Consider the following 18024-nt stretch of genomic DNA (forward strand, 5'->3'; position numbering starts at 1 on the left):
TGACAGGTAACAGTAAACTACTTGTTTCATTTAACTGGGAGTGCATGTTTGAAGAATATGGAAATAGATGCTAATATTTACTGTTCTTTGTGAGTGTGTGTAATGGTACACAGTGTTGTCAGTGCACCTCTAATATTCCACAACGAACCTGAACCTTTAGCAAGACAATGCACTACCACGTCAGTCCCAAATCATGTTTCAGAGATTCGAGAAATACTCAATAGTTGTCTGCAACACAACTGAATAAGATGAGGACACACTGAATCCGGATCTGACTAACAGCCCTTGAATTGTGGGCAGCAATTGGCAGTCATAAACCAAGATGGATTTCACATTTTGGTGTCTCCTGGAGCCCTTCCTATGGTACGTCACTGCTTTCGTTAAAGTACAAAATAGGTGCTACATGCTACTAACAAGGCATGTTCACTAATGTTAATGCTGTTTTGCATGTGTTAAATACTTATGGGATGCACTTTATGGAATGAAAGATCTATGATGTTTGTGTCAACTGTATTTCATTTCAAACCCCAACATAAAATTTAAAGCACATTCATTATTATGTCAGATAAATCATTTAATTTTTTGAACTCCCACCTCATACTTATGAGAAATAAATCTTTCACACTGATAGCCTTCAAAACCTTTTACAACTACATATTAATGCATTGCTCTTTCGATACTTTATACTGTTTGGGCACCAACAAGACAGATTTGTGTAATTGAGGCAAGGGACTAATTAATTCAAATAATATCTTGCAGATCAGAGAAGTTTTTGCTGTTTAGTATTATTAAACCAATAGGCTTTTTTCTGGACAATTTTGTGTTTCACAACAGTACTAAAGAGCAACACTTTCCAGACATCAGCACAATTCTTGGTAAATTGCACCACTGGGTTAAGACATTACAGTGATTATCTTAAATAAAGGAAGCCAATTTTTCACACTGCTGATGTTTGTCATTTTGATTCAAGTCTATGGAAGTGGTTCACAAAAAGAACAACTGAAATAAAATCTTTATTAACGATACTGAAACATTCTTAAATTTATTTGTAAAAAAAAAAAAAACAAGTTACCTGAAAATGTGGCAATCCTTCTGCATTGATACGCTTTGGTCTTCTGAAATCGAGATGGTCTGGTTTTGTTCCATCAGGCAATGTATGTAGGTAGAAACATTTATCCCCAAATGGGCATTTGCCTTTTCCAAAATTGTACAGTCGGCATGGTTTTACCCTGTAACAATACAGCTTTAAGAAAAAAGAACTGCTGCAAGAACCTTTTCATAATTAATTTTAGATATGCTTTCACCTAGAACATCACGTGTATTTTACATTTTGGCAAAGCATCAGGAAACAGGCTTGTTTTGTAGTGGATGTAAACATCTTTAAGAAATCTTTTTCTCATCTTTTGAGTGGTCTTCAGTTACTTCTCATTTAAGAAGAAACACAAAGATGACTTTTCCATTGTTTATTAGTTATTCCCTGCATCTCACTCGTCAAGTCATGTAACATTTTTATTTTTTATTGACTGTATTATAGGAACATTTCAACCATTATGTAGTCACAAAGAAGCAGCTTCTGTGACCTAGTATGTAAGTGTACTGTTTGACTGTCACATCAGTTCTACATCTAAATTCAAACTCTGCATGCCCCATGATGTGGAGGGTACGTTAATTACCACTGTTGTTTCTCCTTTTTTATGTTCAGTTTGTGAATGCTGCACATAAAGAGTAACTGCCAGTAAGCCTTCATATCAGCTTTTTTTTATTTTGTTATTGCCATCTTACAATATTTAGGTGGAAGGTTGCCTAGCTTCTTAGAATCCATGTTGTTGCAGTTTTAAGGGTAAATGTATCAATACAGCACATCACATCTTGCAGCATCTGTCACTCAACTTGAATGAATCTTCCCATTTCACTCTCATTAATGAACAAAACTGTAATGAGCATACCACTATGCTCTCCTCCTCATCCAATACGCCTACCTGAACAATCGGTTCTCGTCTAATTTTGTTTGTTTCTGAAATACGAAGTGTAGCATTCTGTAAGTTGATTTTTGTTAGGCATTTGATAGGCCTGTTCCTACTCCAAAATATGTTTCAATATTGACTCAATCTAGTGGCCAAGTTTCATACACTTGGGAAGTAAGATGGCAAAAGTGGATCAAGAAGCTAACAAGTAAAGAAAAGAAACATTATAATGTGAAGCAGCAATAAAATATCAGAAAGCATCATAGTTTATTTTGCTGCTGTTTGTTGGATTTTGCATACTTGAAACTTATGAACACTGCACAGACAAAAGTAGAGAATGCCTAGGATTTGTAATATTGTTCGCTTTGCATTTAATAGAGAAGTGAAGGCAATGGTGGTGACAGGTCTATCCTCTCGCATTGTGTGTGGGGCGAATGCTTTTCAGCAAAATGAGCCAGAAAAGAATTTACTTGTTTCAAGAAAGATTGTGTTGAACATGCAGATAATCGCAATAACTGGCGTGAAATGAACTGGAACATTTAACCATCATCCAACAGTTGCATTGAATGAACAAGGATCAGAAGTCAAGGTTGGGAGTACTGCTTGGTCTAATTCAAAGCAACAAAAGGTAAATGGGTGAATATTACTGCGCATTTGTTTGAGCATCATCAGGTCACTAATTGGTAAGTCATATACAATATTGTTACTGTAGATGAGTTATGATGTGTTTGATAACTTCTTAGGACGAAATTAACAGCTGAGCCCTAACAAAAGACATATACTCAGGCAAACGGCAGTGTCGACATAGTATTTTTGATCTGGAAGCACAGAAAGGGTGTTGTGCTCTACAAATTTTTTCCCAGGGTTGTGTCCATTGCAGCTGGTATTATTTGCTAACAACTGACATTCTGGTCACAATGTAACAAAAATGACCAACAAAGCTCATCATGCGTTGCTACAACGCAGTAAAACATTCTGCTGATGTCACAAACAGAACTATCCAGCAGTTAGTTTGGGAGTCATCCATCATGCACTACTATTTCTGATCTTATACCCTCAAATGTTTACTTACTGAAGAACCATCAAAAAAATTCCTTTCGGTATGACAATGCAGTTCACACCTGGTTTGACGACATCTTTAACACACAACCAGGTGGCTCTCAGTTAACTACCTGAGCACTGTCAGACCAATTCAGTTAATTTGAAAGAACATTCAGGGCGTCCCAAGAGGAATGATACACACTATGTGATCAAAAGTACCCGGACACCTGGCTGAAAATGACAGACAAGTTCGTGGCGCCCTCCATCAGTAAGGCTGGAATTCAGTATGGTGTTGGCCCACTCTCAGCCTTGATGATAGCTTCCACTCTTGCAGACATATTTTCAATGAGGTGCTGGAAAGTTTCTTGGGGAATGGCAGACCATTCTTCATGGAGTGCTGCTCTGAGGAGAGGTATTGATGCCAGTCAGTGAGCCCTGGCACGAAGTCTGCATTCTAAAACATCCCAAAGGTGTTCTATAGGATTCAGGTCAGGACTCTGTGCAGGCCAGTCCATTACAGGGATGTTATTGTTGTGTAATCACTCTGCCACAGGCCACGCATTACGAAAAGGTGCTCGATCATGTTGAAAGATGCAATCACCATTCCTGAATTGCTCTTCAACAGCGGGGTGCTTAAAACATCAACATAGGCTTGTGATGTGACACTGCCACGCAAAACAACAAGGGATGCAAGCACCTTCCATGCAAAACACGACCACACCATAACATTACCGGCTCCGAATTTTACTGTTGGCACTACACACACTGGCAGATGACGTTCACAGGGCATTCGCCATACCCACACCATGCCATCATATCGCCACACTGTGTACTGTGATTCGTCACTCCAGACAATATTTTTCCACTGTTCAATCATCCAATGCCTATGCTCCTTACACCAAGCGAGGCGTCGTTTGGCATTTACCAGCGTGATGTGTGGCTTACGAGCAGTCGCTCGACCACGAAATCCATGTTTTATCACCTGGTGCCTAACCGTCATAGTACTTGCAGTAGATCCTGATGCAGTTTGGAATTCCCGTGTGATGGTCTGGATAGATGTCTGCCTATTACTCATTACGACCCTCTTCAACTGCCGGCGGTTTCTTGTCAGTCAACAGACGAGGTCGGCCTGACGCTTTTGTGCTGTATGTGTCCCTTCACGTTTCCACTTCACTATCACATCTGAAACATCTGACCTAGGGATGTTGAAGAGTGTGGAAATCTTGTGTACTGATGTATGACAAGTGACGCCCAATCACCTGACCACGTTCGAAGTCCATGAGTTACGTGGCGTGCCCCATTCTGCTCTCTCACAATGTCTAATGACTTCAGTAGTCACCAACATGGAGCAGTTGGCAGTAGGTGGCAGCACAATGCATGTAATACGAAAAACTTATGTTTTTGGGGGTGTCTGGATACTTTTGATCATATAGTGTATGTTCAGGGATATGACGGTAACTGTCATTCGAAGCATCGAAGTCCAGCAAAGAAGGGTTTTGAAATGCACACTTGAAGAACTATGAGCACTTCTTCAGTAGAAGAGGTGTTCCTCAGTAGTGAAGATAAAGAACTGCTCATAGTCCTTAGGGTGTGCATAATACAGCCCATGCTTTGAATGATCATTTGTCATAATCCTGAATACTGATCATTCCTCATGGGACACACTGTATTGTTCCTAATTAAAGTAGACTGAAAAAATGCTCATAGCTCTTAAGGTATGCATTTCTAAGCCCATGTTTACTGGACTTCTCTTGCTTCAAATTGAATGATCATTCCTATCATATACCTGAACATATATGATTCCTCCTCAGCAGAGTGAGTTACAGCATTGCAGCAATACGTGGTAGAGCTTTGTTGGTCATTTTTCTTACACTGTGACCAGAATGTGTCAGATGTTGGCAAATAATACAAGCTTCAATGGACACAACCCTAGCAAAAAGTTTGTAGAGCACAACACCCTTTCTGTGCCACCAGATGAAAAATACTATATCAACACTGCCATTTGCCAAAGTACAGGGTTATTACAAATGATTGAAGCGATTTCACAGCTCTACAATAACTTTATTATTTGAGATATTTTCAGAATGCTTTGCACACACATACAAAAACTCAAAAAGTTTTTTAGGCATTCACAAATGTTCTATATGTGCCCCTTTAGTGATTCGGCAGACATCAAGCCGATCATCAAGTTCCTCCCACACTCGGCGCAGCATGTCCCCATCAATGAGTTCGAAAGCATCGTTGATGCGAGCTCGCAGTTCTGGCACGTTTATTGGTAGAGGAGGTTTAAACACTGAATCTTTCACATAATGCCACAGAAAGAAATCGCATGGGGTTAGGTTGGGAGAGCGTGGAGGCCATGACATGAATTGTTGATCATGATCTCCACCACGACCGAGCCATCGGTTTTCCAATCTCCTGTTTAAGAAATGCTTCTGCTTTAGCCTTTTCCATAAGATTTTCCAAACCGTCGGCTGTGGTACGTTTAGCTCCCTGTTTGCTTTATTCGTCGACTTCCGCGGGCTATGTGTGAAACTTTCCCGCACGCGTTCAACCGTTTCTTCGCTCACTGCAGGCCGACCCGTTGATTTCCCCTTACAGAGGCATCCAGAAGCTTTAAACTGCGCATACCATCGCCGGATGGAGTTAGCAGTTGGTGGATCTTTGTTGAACTTCGTCCTGAAGTGTCGTTGCACTGTTATGACTGACTGATGTGAGTGCATTTCAAGCACGACATACGCTTTCTTGGCTCCTGTCGCCATTTTGTCTCACTGCGCTCTCGAGCGCTCTGGCGGCAGAAACCTGAAGTGCGGCTTCAGCCGAACAAAACTTTATGAGTTTTTCTACGTATCTGTAGTGTGTCGTGACCATATGTCAATGAATGGAGCTACAGTGAATTTATGAAATCGCTTCAATCATTTGTAATAGCCCTGTATATGTCTTTTGTTAGAGCTCAGCTGCTAATTTCTTCTTAAGAAGTTAACAAGCACATCATAAATCATCACCAGGAACAATATTGTATATGACTTCCCAATGAGTGGACTGATGATGCTCAAACAAATATGCATTGATACTCACCCATTTATTTTTTTGCTTTGAATTAGAGCATGCAGTAATCCCAAACCTGACTTCTGAACCTTGTGTAATGAATGCATATGTCATGTGATGGTTAAATGTTCCAGTTCATTACACGTCAATTATCTTGACTTCGTGAGTGTTGAAAATCTTTCATGCCAACACAATCTTCCTTGAAACACGTAAATTCTTTTTTGACATTTTTGTCCAAAAGCATTCACCTCAAACTCAATACAAAGGGTTAGACCTGGCATCGCTGCCTTCATTTTCTATTAAACCCACAGCTAACAATATGCCACAAAGTTTTACCAAAGAATAATCACCAAACAGTGATAGGTTTTCAGAAGTTATTTTATTTAAGAGACCAATTTAAACATTTTATTAATGCCGTCTTCAAGTCCCTGCATGTTAAAAACGAGTGTGTATACGTGTAATATTTGTCAAGGTATACCACTAGTTGACATTACAGACAATGAAGTGTAATAATGAAAGTACTTAAAACCTACAAAATGCAACATGTAGTGTTAAGAAGAGCACCTGTTCATACGAAGCACAACAGAACAGAATATGTACACATATTGGTTCACATCAAAACTATTTTGATGTAATGCATTTATAGTAGAACATGCTGAACATCACAGAAACAAAAAATAGACGCTATACAAAATAAGATGCACAAAAGGATAAAACTTGTCTAGTGTATATATTAACTCATATACATGAGAATCGCCATAGTTCTTAAGAAGAACTATCCCTGGTCAAATTAAAAGTCGTGATTTGACCTATGAAGTACACAATGGCGTGCTTATCTATTACCGAACTAATATCACCCACTATTAGTATTGTATCAGAATAAGTTTTCACAATATCAAAATATGCTATAAGAGGCAACCCCAATAGTCAACAAATTACTAAGTGAATAACAGTAAGAAAAAACTTGTGAGGAATACTCATGAAATACATAGACAGCATAATGTTAAATGTAAAATCAAAAAATAAAAAAATATGCCTTACAGCCCCTTGAACATCAAACGGTGGGCAAATACTAGGATGGAACAAGCAAGCAACCCAAAATACTTATTAACCAAGCAGAGCCCCCCAAAAATCTCAATAGACTATGTAATTTCTACTCTCTTGAGATTTAAGGTGATATACTATTGATATTTATAGAATGATTAAACCCATCCAAATATGAACTAACACATAGCAAGCTGTTTCACAAAGCAAGTGTAAGCACAGACCAGGCTAAAAGTATGCAAAGAGTGTGAAAACCGGCAAGAATACAAAATACAAGCATAATAGTTAAGGAACTTACTAGCACAAAAAGGAGCAATATTTTGAGTGGAAATGGAGTTGTTAAATGACCTCATACTACAAAACAATCAATGAATTTACCAATACTAAATCAAAGCCTTCTAAATAATGAGGAAAACAACCAATTTAGTAGTGCAGGACTACATATGCCGGGAGTATCAAGCTATAAAGTGAAATTTGCTACCCACTACAGTAGCCTAGAATATAATCAAATCCCACATATCATCTGATCGACATCAACCAAAAATCCTTAAAAATCATAGAATTTGCATACGTGGTAAGAACATCAAAAAATTCCCCTTAAGGTGTAAGCCGAAGTTAAAGTCAGGTCACACAGCTAACTTACACTACACAAACACCACTCACGAGATTCAGTCACACACCCAACACCCCACATATGACCTGGGCATTATGTCAATTTGGGTCTAAAATTTCACCAGGCTAAAAAAGGCATTCTAACTACGAGGGTAATCCCAAAACTAAAGTCTCCATTTTTTTTTTACAAGTACATTGACCTGTTTATTCAATAGTTTACATCAGTTTACAGGTTTAAAATTTAGCTATTTTTCGACATAATCACCATTTCTGTTGCTGCATTTCCGTAGATGCTCTGGCAGTTATTGTATGCCCATGTCATACCAGCTTGCCGCCACGCTGTTCAGAAAGTTATGAACTACTACTTTCACCTCATCATCGGAGCTGAATTGCTGGGACTACAATTAACGCTGACAGGTACTGTGAGACTCTGAAAAAACCCAAAAGGGCAATTCAGAACAGGAGAAAAGGAATGTTGAGCAAGGGCGTTCACATTCTCCATGACAACACTCACCCACACATCACTCAGCAAACCGTTGCTCTCCTGCAACAGTTTCAGTGGAACATAATCACCCACCCAACCTATGGTCCTGACTTGGCACCCAGTGACTATCACCTGCTACCTAGGTTAAAAGAACATTTGTCTGGAAAGTGATTCAGCTCCAATGACGGGGTGAAAGAAGAGGTTCATAACTTTCTGAACAGCACGGCAGCGAGCTGGTATGACATGGGCATACAATAACTGCCACAGCATCTACGGAAATGCAGCAACAGAAATGGTGATTATGTCGAAAAATAGCTAAATGTTAAACCTGTAAACTGATGTAAACCATTGTAGAAATAAACAGGTCTATATACTTATAAAAAAATAGGAGACCTCACTTTTGGGATTACCCTTGTATGTAAAAGATAACACTTATCAGTCTGAAGAATGCAATTAAATATCATGGGTTAATATAGCCAAATGAAATCTGTAGTTTAATGTGAAGGACTGAAATTGCTCCAGGGGATTACATAATATGTAGGTAATTAGCTAGATATCACACTCGCAGATAAGACTATACCAGCATGAATCCGCTATGAAGCATAGTATCAGTAAATGTGAATCCTCAAGGAACATGCAGGGGCCTGCAGCTGGCATTAATGAGATGCCAAAACCAGTCATACAAATAATGTAACTTCTGAAAACATACGACTGTTTGGTGATTTTTCTTTGGTAAATATCCACAACAGATCGACAGAGATTATTATGTCACAAATGTTGAACTTCTACTCCACTTGAGATTATTTTCCAAGGCTTACACAATTTTCATGAAGTTCAAGTATGGAGTAGGCAAAACCCAATACTTAACAGGAAGATAAATACTGGAAATTCAAGCAAGTAAATGACAACTGATAAATACAGTCTCAGTGCCACACTGCAGTCACTTGGTTATGCATGTGGCATGTGACGTACGGCCAGTCTCTTGGTGGCCACAAAAGGGCAAGGAAACTGGAGTGTGTAATGTACTGATCTCGATGCAGCCATGAGCTCCTTTGATGAATTGTTTCCGGAAGCTTTTGCTATTACTGATGGGTCAGAATGTGAAGTGAATACTTTTCCGGTTACGTCAGACTTACAACTAAAGCAGTTAAAAAAATAAGTGAGTGTGTGGACTCAAACTCATGACTCCAAATCCACGTTTCGTGATGTTTACAAGTAGACCACAAACTCTTACAGCACTGTAACTGCTTGAGAAGGAGAAACTCTTCCTCCAAACACTTCTGCATTCTACAATCTTGTCAAATTGTGGATATAGCCAGACACAGAAATCTGAGGGGTGGCCAGTTTTATTGGCTGCCTTAAGTGAGCAACCTGCACTTGGTACCTGTCTCTGCAATGGCCACCAGGATCGATGACAGCCTGTACCTCAACATGCATATCAATGAGGTTTAGAAATTACTGAGTTAGGAATATTGACGTTTAAAAATTGGTTGTATTAAGTCACATTCTTATCCAGAACCTTATGTACTTCCTACAAAAGAGAACGATGAAGAGGTCTGCATGTGCATACTTCATGAGAATGGGAAGTTACTTGTCATTTAACTTTCTCACAATATACCATTATTTCCTTGCAATGCAGACACATTGGCTGTTGAAACAGTTTCCACAAACTGATATCACTAGTGCAAAGCAGAATTTCCAAATCTGTGGAGTAAACACTACTTCCACATATACTTCTGAAGTTGATGTTACCAAGGACATTAAATTCTACCAGTGGGTCTGTAGAAAACCAGCTGCAATGCAAATGACTCCATTCATGCCCACTGCAGAAGGCTTTGCCTTTCTAAAAACATTGCTTGAAGATTTCTCTCTCCACATTTAGAACAGTGTAAGACAGCATTCAGAAATTCATGTACTGAAGGCTCATTTGTAGGATGGAGAAATAATTTTCCATTCACATTTTACAGATAATTTCAGCATCAAGTTTCAAAAGGAAATAACTCAAGTTCACTAAGTTCTGAAATTGTCACATTATTCTATTGTTATCCTGATAGCAATGAGCTAAAGGCAGTTTTCATATGACATTTGTCTGATTCTACATGTTATTGTTTTTATCTTTAATAAAGCTATTTTAACTGAGTTTCAACAACAGAGCCCTAAAATTATATTCTGTCATCGCTGAACTGATGGAGCAGCACCTCAGTTCAAACATGGATTCATTTTTGAGCACTTCCTGCACTGTGAAGAACTGAGCATTTCCACCTGACTGTAGCTTCTTTGCAAGAGGTCACAAAAGGGTGTGGTTGATGGAATTTGCGATGAGATCAAGAGGATGGTATGGGTGAGCATACTGAGTGGTAACACCATGTTTCTATTGCAGAAACATTTGCACAAATTGTATCAAACGTTGTGAGAAAACTATGCATTTTGTATGTTCCTACAGAAGAAGCTGTTCCAATGACTGTCGGGCTCAGTGATCAATGGAAAGATGTGCGAAAGTGCTTGGGACATTATCCTTGCACTACGCAATGTGTGTGGAAATACATCACCACATCTGCTTTAGCTCAAATTCACTATTTACAGGAAGCATTACCACATACGTGTATTACTGTATGTGTGGAAATATCAAGTCCAAGTCTAACATAGCCTTATATGACATCTCAGTTGTTATGTCAATGTAGATGACAATTGTGGAGACTAATTTTGTAAAAATAACAGGGTGTATACACGGACAAGGAAAAAAAATTCCCGGATTTACCCCGAATCTCCTGGTTAAAAATACATTTTCTCCCGAGTGAAAATACACTTTTTCTGTGTTAAGTGATAGTATACTTTCCCTCTGAACTGTAAAACGTATCCTTCGAATGGGTATGGTTTTATACAGCAGCGTAGAATTTCCCGGCACTTTAGAAAACGAAACTCAGAGCGAAAAAACCCGTTTTGGAAAGATCTTTGATCTGCAGCAACATGTACGCTGCATATTTTCATATCACGAAAGTATAAATTTGAATTCCAACAACAGGAAAATTTAATGGTTTAAATTAATATACATAGTGTTGCTACAAGAAAAGCAAAGCTTTCGCGTATAATATTTGTCTCTAAGTTTAATAAGCTACAAGAGAAGCTAAGCTTTCACATGTAATGTTGATTTGTTTAACGCATGTTACACTTTAAGATACATCACACAAACACGCCAGTAAAATTTTTAATAACGACGTAGATCTCTGATCTTCTGGGATAGAAATTCTTAATGGCTCGTCATCAAAAAGTTGATTTTTAAAAGAGAGCAAACGCACTGTGATATAGGAAATTCATAGTACATTCTTGCACACAGTTTATCTTCTGTAAAAGGAAATTTACTTTGAAAATAACTCTTTTCGAATAACTGTTCGCAATTTTTCCTGTGACTTGTTAGAAATAGACTCATTTCAGCAGTTGCCAGACAGCACCAGGTAAGAGGCGTCTCACCGCACTTGCACAGCTATAGTGACGTAGGAAGCCCTTATGTTCGTACGTGGAAAACACTAAAAGATCTTACTTCTTGTCATAAAAGAAACAAGACATGAGAGGATACTCCAAGAGCGTCGGAATTTCGTGAACCATACTAAAATGCATAGTTCACCTTACAGTGCACATTCGTATGTCCAAATTCCCAATGACGTAGGCCTCGGCCTGATATGGAGCTTTTCAGTGTGGTTTTCGGGACGTACATTTTCTTCGAGTACCAGTACCAGTACTGTAGGATTAGGTATTCGGAGTAGGTATTAAAATTCATCGAGAAGAAATAAAAACTTTGAGGTTTGCCGATGACATTGTAATTCTGTCAGAGACAGCAAAAGGACTTGGAAGAGCAGTTGAATGGAATGGACAGTGTCTTGAAAGGAGGATATAAGATGAACATCAACAAAAGCAAAACGAGGATAATGGAATGTAGTCGAATTAAGTCGGGTGATGCTGAGGGAATTAGATTAGGAAATGAGACACTTAAAGTAGTAAAGGAGTTTTGCTATTTGGGGAGCAAAATAACTGATGATGGTCGAAGTAGAGAGGATATAAAATGTAGACTGGCAATGGCAAGGAAAGTGTTTCTGAAGAAGAGAAATTTGTTAACATCGAGTATAGATTCAAGCGTCTGGAAGTCATTTCTGAAAGTATTTGTATGGAGTGTAGCCATGTATGGAAGTGAAACATGGACGATAAGTAGTTTAGACAAGAAGAGAATAGAAGCTTTTGAAATGTGGTGCTACAGAAGAATGCTGAAGATTAGATGGGTAGATCACATAACTAATGAGGAAGTATTGAATAAGATTGGGGAGAAGAGAAGTTTGTGGCACAACTTGACCAGAAGAAGGTATGTTCTGAGGCATCAAGGGATTACCAATTTAGTATTGGAGGGCAGCGTGGAGGGTAAAAATCGTAGAGGGAGACCAAGAGATGAATACACTAAGCAGATTCAGAAGGATGTAGGTTGCAGTAAATACTGGGAGATGAAGAAGCTTGCACAGGATAGAGTAGCATGGAGAGCTGCATCAAACCAGTCTCAGGACTGAAGACGACAACAACAACAACAACAACAACAACAACAACAACCAGTACTGTATTATGTCATGTTTCATTCTTTGTTATGGCATAATGCAGTAAGTGCTAGAAGATGAGTACGTGCACTTGAAATGCAGCGAACAGTAGAAACTAGCCAATAGTGTGGAATTAAACACTTTGTTTCAATGCCTTCAATGCCTCAGCAGGAAACCCTAATAAAAGCCAAATTACTTTCGCAAACCAACAAAAATAACTTTATTGTTCTGCAAGGCGATTAATGCTTGACTGTCAGAAAGGTGGAAATAAAATAAAATCTGAAACTAGTAACATATTTTAGCCTTCTGTAATTACGTGAATATATTTTAATTCACTTAATAGCTCCCAGCCACAGGAATCAGTCTTACCACCCCCTCCTCCTCCCCCTCCCCCCCCCCCCCCCCATAACTCAGACTGCTCTGTGGAGAAAAAGAAAGAGAGGGAAAAAAAAGACAGACTTTTCGAAAAGAGGTTCATTTTGTAGCGCACAACTTTCTGAAGAGTCTGATACATGAAACATACATCTTTGAGGAAATGTAAGACATGTTATTTGGTCTTAAGTGTGCACTGCAGTGCCACGCCTCTTCAAACAACATTCTTATAGGGCATGTCACTGTATTTTGCTCTGTGGAACTCAAACGTATATATTTTGTAATGGATGCCATTAAACTATTTCAGGACAGTGGAAATTGAAATGTCCTGTAGTGCCTATCCTGCTCCCAGTCGGCCGGCTTGACATTCTGTACAACCCCTTGCAATTAATACTGGATAGGAATATTTGTAACCAGGAGAACAAGAACTCTTCAGAAAATCTGGACTCTTTATTGCCTATTAGCTAATAACTTGCTCTTCTGTGTAACATAAAATTAAATATAGGATACCTAAAACCAGTAAAGACATGAGACAGGCAAGACAGTACACATTTCTTCAATCCTTAGGTCCTAGTGATTTTTCTCTGTAATCTTGGTACAACTTTACATGGCGTTCTTTCCTGTCTGCGAAAGAACTATTACCTTATCAAAGTTCGTCAAACTTTCTGCTACATGATAAATGTAAATGTCCTTGGCTAATACTGAAAAAGCATTTAATACAATTAGTACCCAAGACTGGTGTGGTTTCTCAATCTGATTACGTCTATTTTGTCACTGTGTTCAGGATAAAACAAAATAGGCCTTCTAATATTTCAGCAACTGTAACACACACCAAATAAGCGACACTGTTTTGGCAATAATGACCATATTTATAATACGACAATTAATTCATGAAGTACCAATACGAAATACCTATTTGGCCTACTATAAGCAAAAAGCTTTACGTTAGGAAATAGTTTCACATTTCATTCATGCATTCCAGTTTCTCATGCGCAAGACCAAAAAGTAGTAGAACGAAATTTTTGTATAAATTTGGAATCCTCATATTCTTCCATAATCTGCGTGATGACCCCGTTTCTTCTCCTTCCTCGTTCTAACAAACAGTTCTGTCATCACTAATTCTGTAACTATTCCTAACACTGTCAAAACTCATTCTCCGGTTAACTTTACTACCCCTGCCATAATCACCGGTTTAGTTATCCAGCGATTATTCACCGGTTAGGCGTTATTACGAGTTCGTACAATGCGTTTCCTGCGCTACTTCCAGAATGGAACTTAAGTGGCTGCTAGCCGGGGACAGCAACTGGCCCTGTCTAGTGTAATGATCTGGCCTAAAATTTTCTGTCAAAATTTCACTTTCTTGGATACACCGAGAAGATAATACGTAGTCTTTCTTACCTGTTATTCCTGTTAGTCGTTTATTCCACTCTGATAGTCTGAATCTATGGATTTCGCTAGTGATTATAACAACGCTGAACATTCGCAAACCGAATCAACTACATAAACAAGCAGCACTTGGCATTTTCCAGTTCTGTTTTATTCCGCTCAGCTCGTATAGCCCCGTCCCGTTTTGTCTGCCGTTGGTACAGATGTCACGTACAATATGCACGCATTCAAAAATCAACTAATTCATTCAGAAATCAATTAGAATTTGTTCAAATACCAGCATGGGTGTGTTTCAAAATCATATGAATCATCGATAGACCGACGTGCACTGGATGCTAGGTGCTTTGTGAAACAAGGATTTTTCCCTCAAGAATATGAATTTACCCCCTCCCCCAAAATTGCCACCCGGTTCAGATACCCCGGTTTGGCCTCACCCCCCACTAGATACGGGCCTGCTGTGCACGTGTGTTCTGACAGCTTGGGCGCGCCAGTAAAACGTTTCCGGGTACAATGTGGCTGGTTGCTGCTACTGCTACTTAGACAGCCAACAGCCAAATTTCTGTAGCCAGAAGCGGGAGAAGGTACTAAAAAGGCTTTGACACATTCTGCTGTTGGCAGACTCTTGTACGAACACTGTTATTTTATATGGCACATTTCCTTTGCAATTTAAGTTTTATTTTCGTTTTTTTTCTCTCGTTCATGTTTTAATGCTGCAGTATTATTCTGCAGTAGCAGGATACAGTAATATCCTTTGTTAGAGTATCGGTTCTTACCAGTCAGAATTACAAAAAATTAACTGAAAACTTAAACAACAAAAAATTCCCAGGTTTTTCCCGGTTTCCTCCCAGATGAAAATATTCCTGGGTTATTCCCGGATCTCCCGGGTCGTAGACATCCTGAAATAAGTACCCAGTGTCTAGTTTTTCAAAGCACAAAAAACTGTGAAATATTATGTTGGGCAGATTAGCAACAGCAATGAGTTAAAAAACACTTGTTAAATTTGGTAGAGGATGTCATATTTGTGTTGCCTGCTGTCCTAGACGAATATGTTCTAGCCAAAGATACCAACGCAGCGTCAATTTTACCTTAGCCAACACCTGGCAGAAGGTGGTGAACGGCTTTTTACTGTTCGGTTTTCTGGGTACAATATGTGTTAAGTACTTAGTTTAAGAATACTGTTTTCTTTTTGATATTTACTGTGTTTATTAATAATGCCTTATAAAGCAGTTCTGTACCTGGATTAGACAACTTTGTGAAGTGCAAGCACCATGAAGGTTTGCCCAGTAAATTAATGAAATAAACAAGCTTTTTCTCTTATTTTATAGTGTTTCTTTTTTTTTTGTTTGTTTTGGTTTTAGGTTGCAAAACTGCTACGGTCATTAGCGCGTGGTCTGTGGCTTAGGGAAAGGTAGAAAAAACCAAATTGGAAATCATCAGCAATGGGATCAAAACTCAAAAAGTGGGGAAACTAAAAAACAGAAGGAAAGCTTAGAAAACCACTTTAGATGGAGGGGGGGGGGGGGGGGGGGGGGTTGTTTGCCCCAAAAAGAGCTTCAAATGACCGACGTCATCTCACTGACACTACAACTCGAGGACGTGATTGGCTGAGCGCATGTCATCTGCTAAAATGGAAGATATATCAGACGGGCATGTAGCGGAGTAAAATAGCACTCAAGTAAAAGGTGTCTCACCGTCCACAGTTGAGAGCAGTGGGGACAAAGCGGGGGAGGATCGCCACTTAAAAGACGTCGATGGCCTATCCAGAGTCTAGTTAAAATTGCCTCCTCCCGATGAGTTCGGGAGGAAGAGGTCCAAGCACAGTGAAGAGCTTTCATGTCCCGCAATTTAACTTTGGGAAGTGTAGACCAATCTGCGTGCCATAAAAGAGCAACACAACAACAGAAAACACTCTGTAGATTGGCGAAGGGAACCATGCAAACAGAAGGCTGAAGAAGAGAGACAGCAGCCTTGGCTGCTGTATCGGTCGCCTCGTTACCATGAGATACCAATGTGTCCTGGGATGCAGAGGAATGCCACAGAGACGCCCCTCAAGTGGAGCAAATGGAGGCAGTCCTGAATCTGGTGGACCAGAGGGTGGACAGGGTAAAGAGCTTGGAGACTGAGGAGAGAGCTCAGCAAATCTGAGGATATAATATACTGTATCGGCTGATGGCAGTTTATGTATTGGACAGCCTGGAGAACAGCATAAATCTCCACGGTAAAAACCGAACACTGGTCGTGATGCCGAAATCAATTAAGGGTGTCGCCAACAATATAGGCACTCCCAACACCAAATGATGTTTTTTGAGCCATCAGTGTAAATAAATGTGGCATCCTTCATTTGTGCACAGAGAGAAGGGGTACCATCCTTGGGAAGCTGACAAAGGTCACGGAGCAGGCAGGTCTGGGGGCGGAACCAAGGTGGTGCTGTACCCCCAGTTGTCAAGAAAGTTTTAGGAAAGTGGAAGGGAAGAGAACCTAGCAGTTGACGGAAGCGGACTCTTGGTGGTGGTAGAGAGGAAGAGTGGCCTGCATACCCTAAATCCAAGGGGGCGTCGAAAAAAAGGTGATGGGCCGGATTAGCAGGCATGGAAGACAGATGGTTAGCATAACGACTCAGAAGGACGGCTCGCCGATTGGACAACGGAGGGTCAGCAGTCTCAGGTCTCAGCATAAAGGCTTTCCACAGGGCTGGTGTAAAAAGCTCCAGATGCGAAACACAATCCACGGCGGTGGACAGAGTCGAGATGCCGAAGAATAGACGGCCGAGCAGAGGAGTAAACTATGCTTCCATAGTCCAATTTCGAGCAGACTAAGGCGCAATAGAGGCGGAGAGGGACTACTCAGTCCGCTCCCCAGGAGGTACCATTCAGAAAACAGCCAGACATCTGCGAATGGAAGGTCGACAGGGCCTAGATGTACGGCTGCGGAAGAAACTCCATACGACATCAAAAATTGACACAAACCGTCTTACTGGGAGAAAAGCGGAAGATTGTTTTGATGCTCCAAGAGTGGAGGCAATCGAGACATCCTTGAAGACATCATTCAAAAAGGCTGGTGCGTTGAGAGCTGTAGTAGATTGCAAAATCGTCCACAAAGAGGGAGCCCGTGACATCAGGAAGGAGACAACCCTTAATTGGATTTATGGTGATGGCAAACAGTACAACACTTAGCACGGAGCCCTGGGGTACCCCCCCCCCCCCCTTTTTTTTTTTTTTTTTTTTTTTTGGAGAGAGTAGTGTTCACTCGCACTTTAAATGTGCGTTCTGCCATTAATTCACGAATAAAGAGAGGCAGCCGACCTCGAAAGCCCCAAGAGAACAGTGTGTGGAGGATGCCCGTCTTTCCAGATCAAAAAATATTGCTACCGTTTGGCATTTCCTGAGAAAATTGTTCATGATATAAGCGTCGAGCTAGCTGAACAGTACTGACCGTAAGGTCCAAATGAGAGAAATTCGTCGTGGAGGCAGACAAAAATGTAGGTTCCCCAGAGTTGAAG

General features: G+C 40.0%; 1 protein-coding gene across 1 annotated transcript in view; it reads right to left on the reverse strand.

Moving 5' to 3' along the window:
- LOC126470138 (probable E3 ubiquitin-protein ligase makorin-1) overlaps window positions 1-18024 on the reverse strand; it is a 122181-nt gene that overhangs the window by 25490 nt on the left and 78667 nt on the right. The window contains exon 7 of the mRNA XM_050097754.1: window positions 1073-1229. Coding sequence (XP_049953711.1) covers window positions 1073-1229 — 157 coding nt within the window. The remainder of the gene's footprint in view (window positions 1-1072; window positions 1230-18024) is intronic.

Source organism: Schistocerca serialis, chromosome 3 (genome assembly GCF_023864345.2).
Source record: "Schistocerca serialis cubense isolate TAMUIC-IGC-003099 chromosome 3, iqSchSeri2.2, whole genome shotgun sequence".
NCBI lineage: Eukaryota > Metazoa > Arthropoda > Insecta > Orthoptera > Acrididae > Schistocerca > Schistocerca serialis.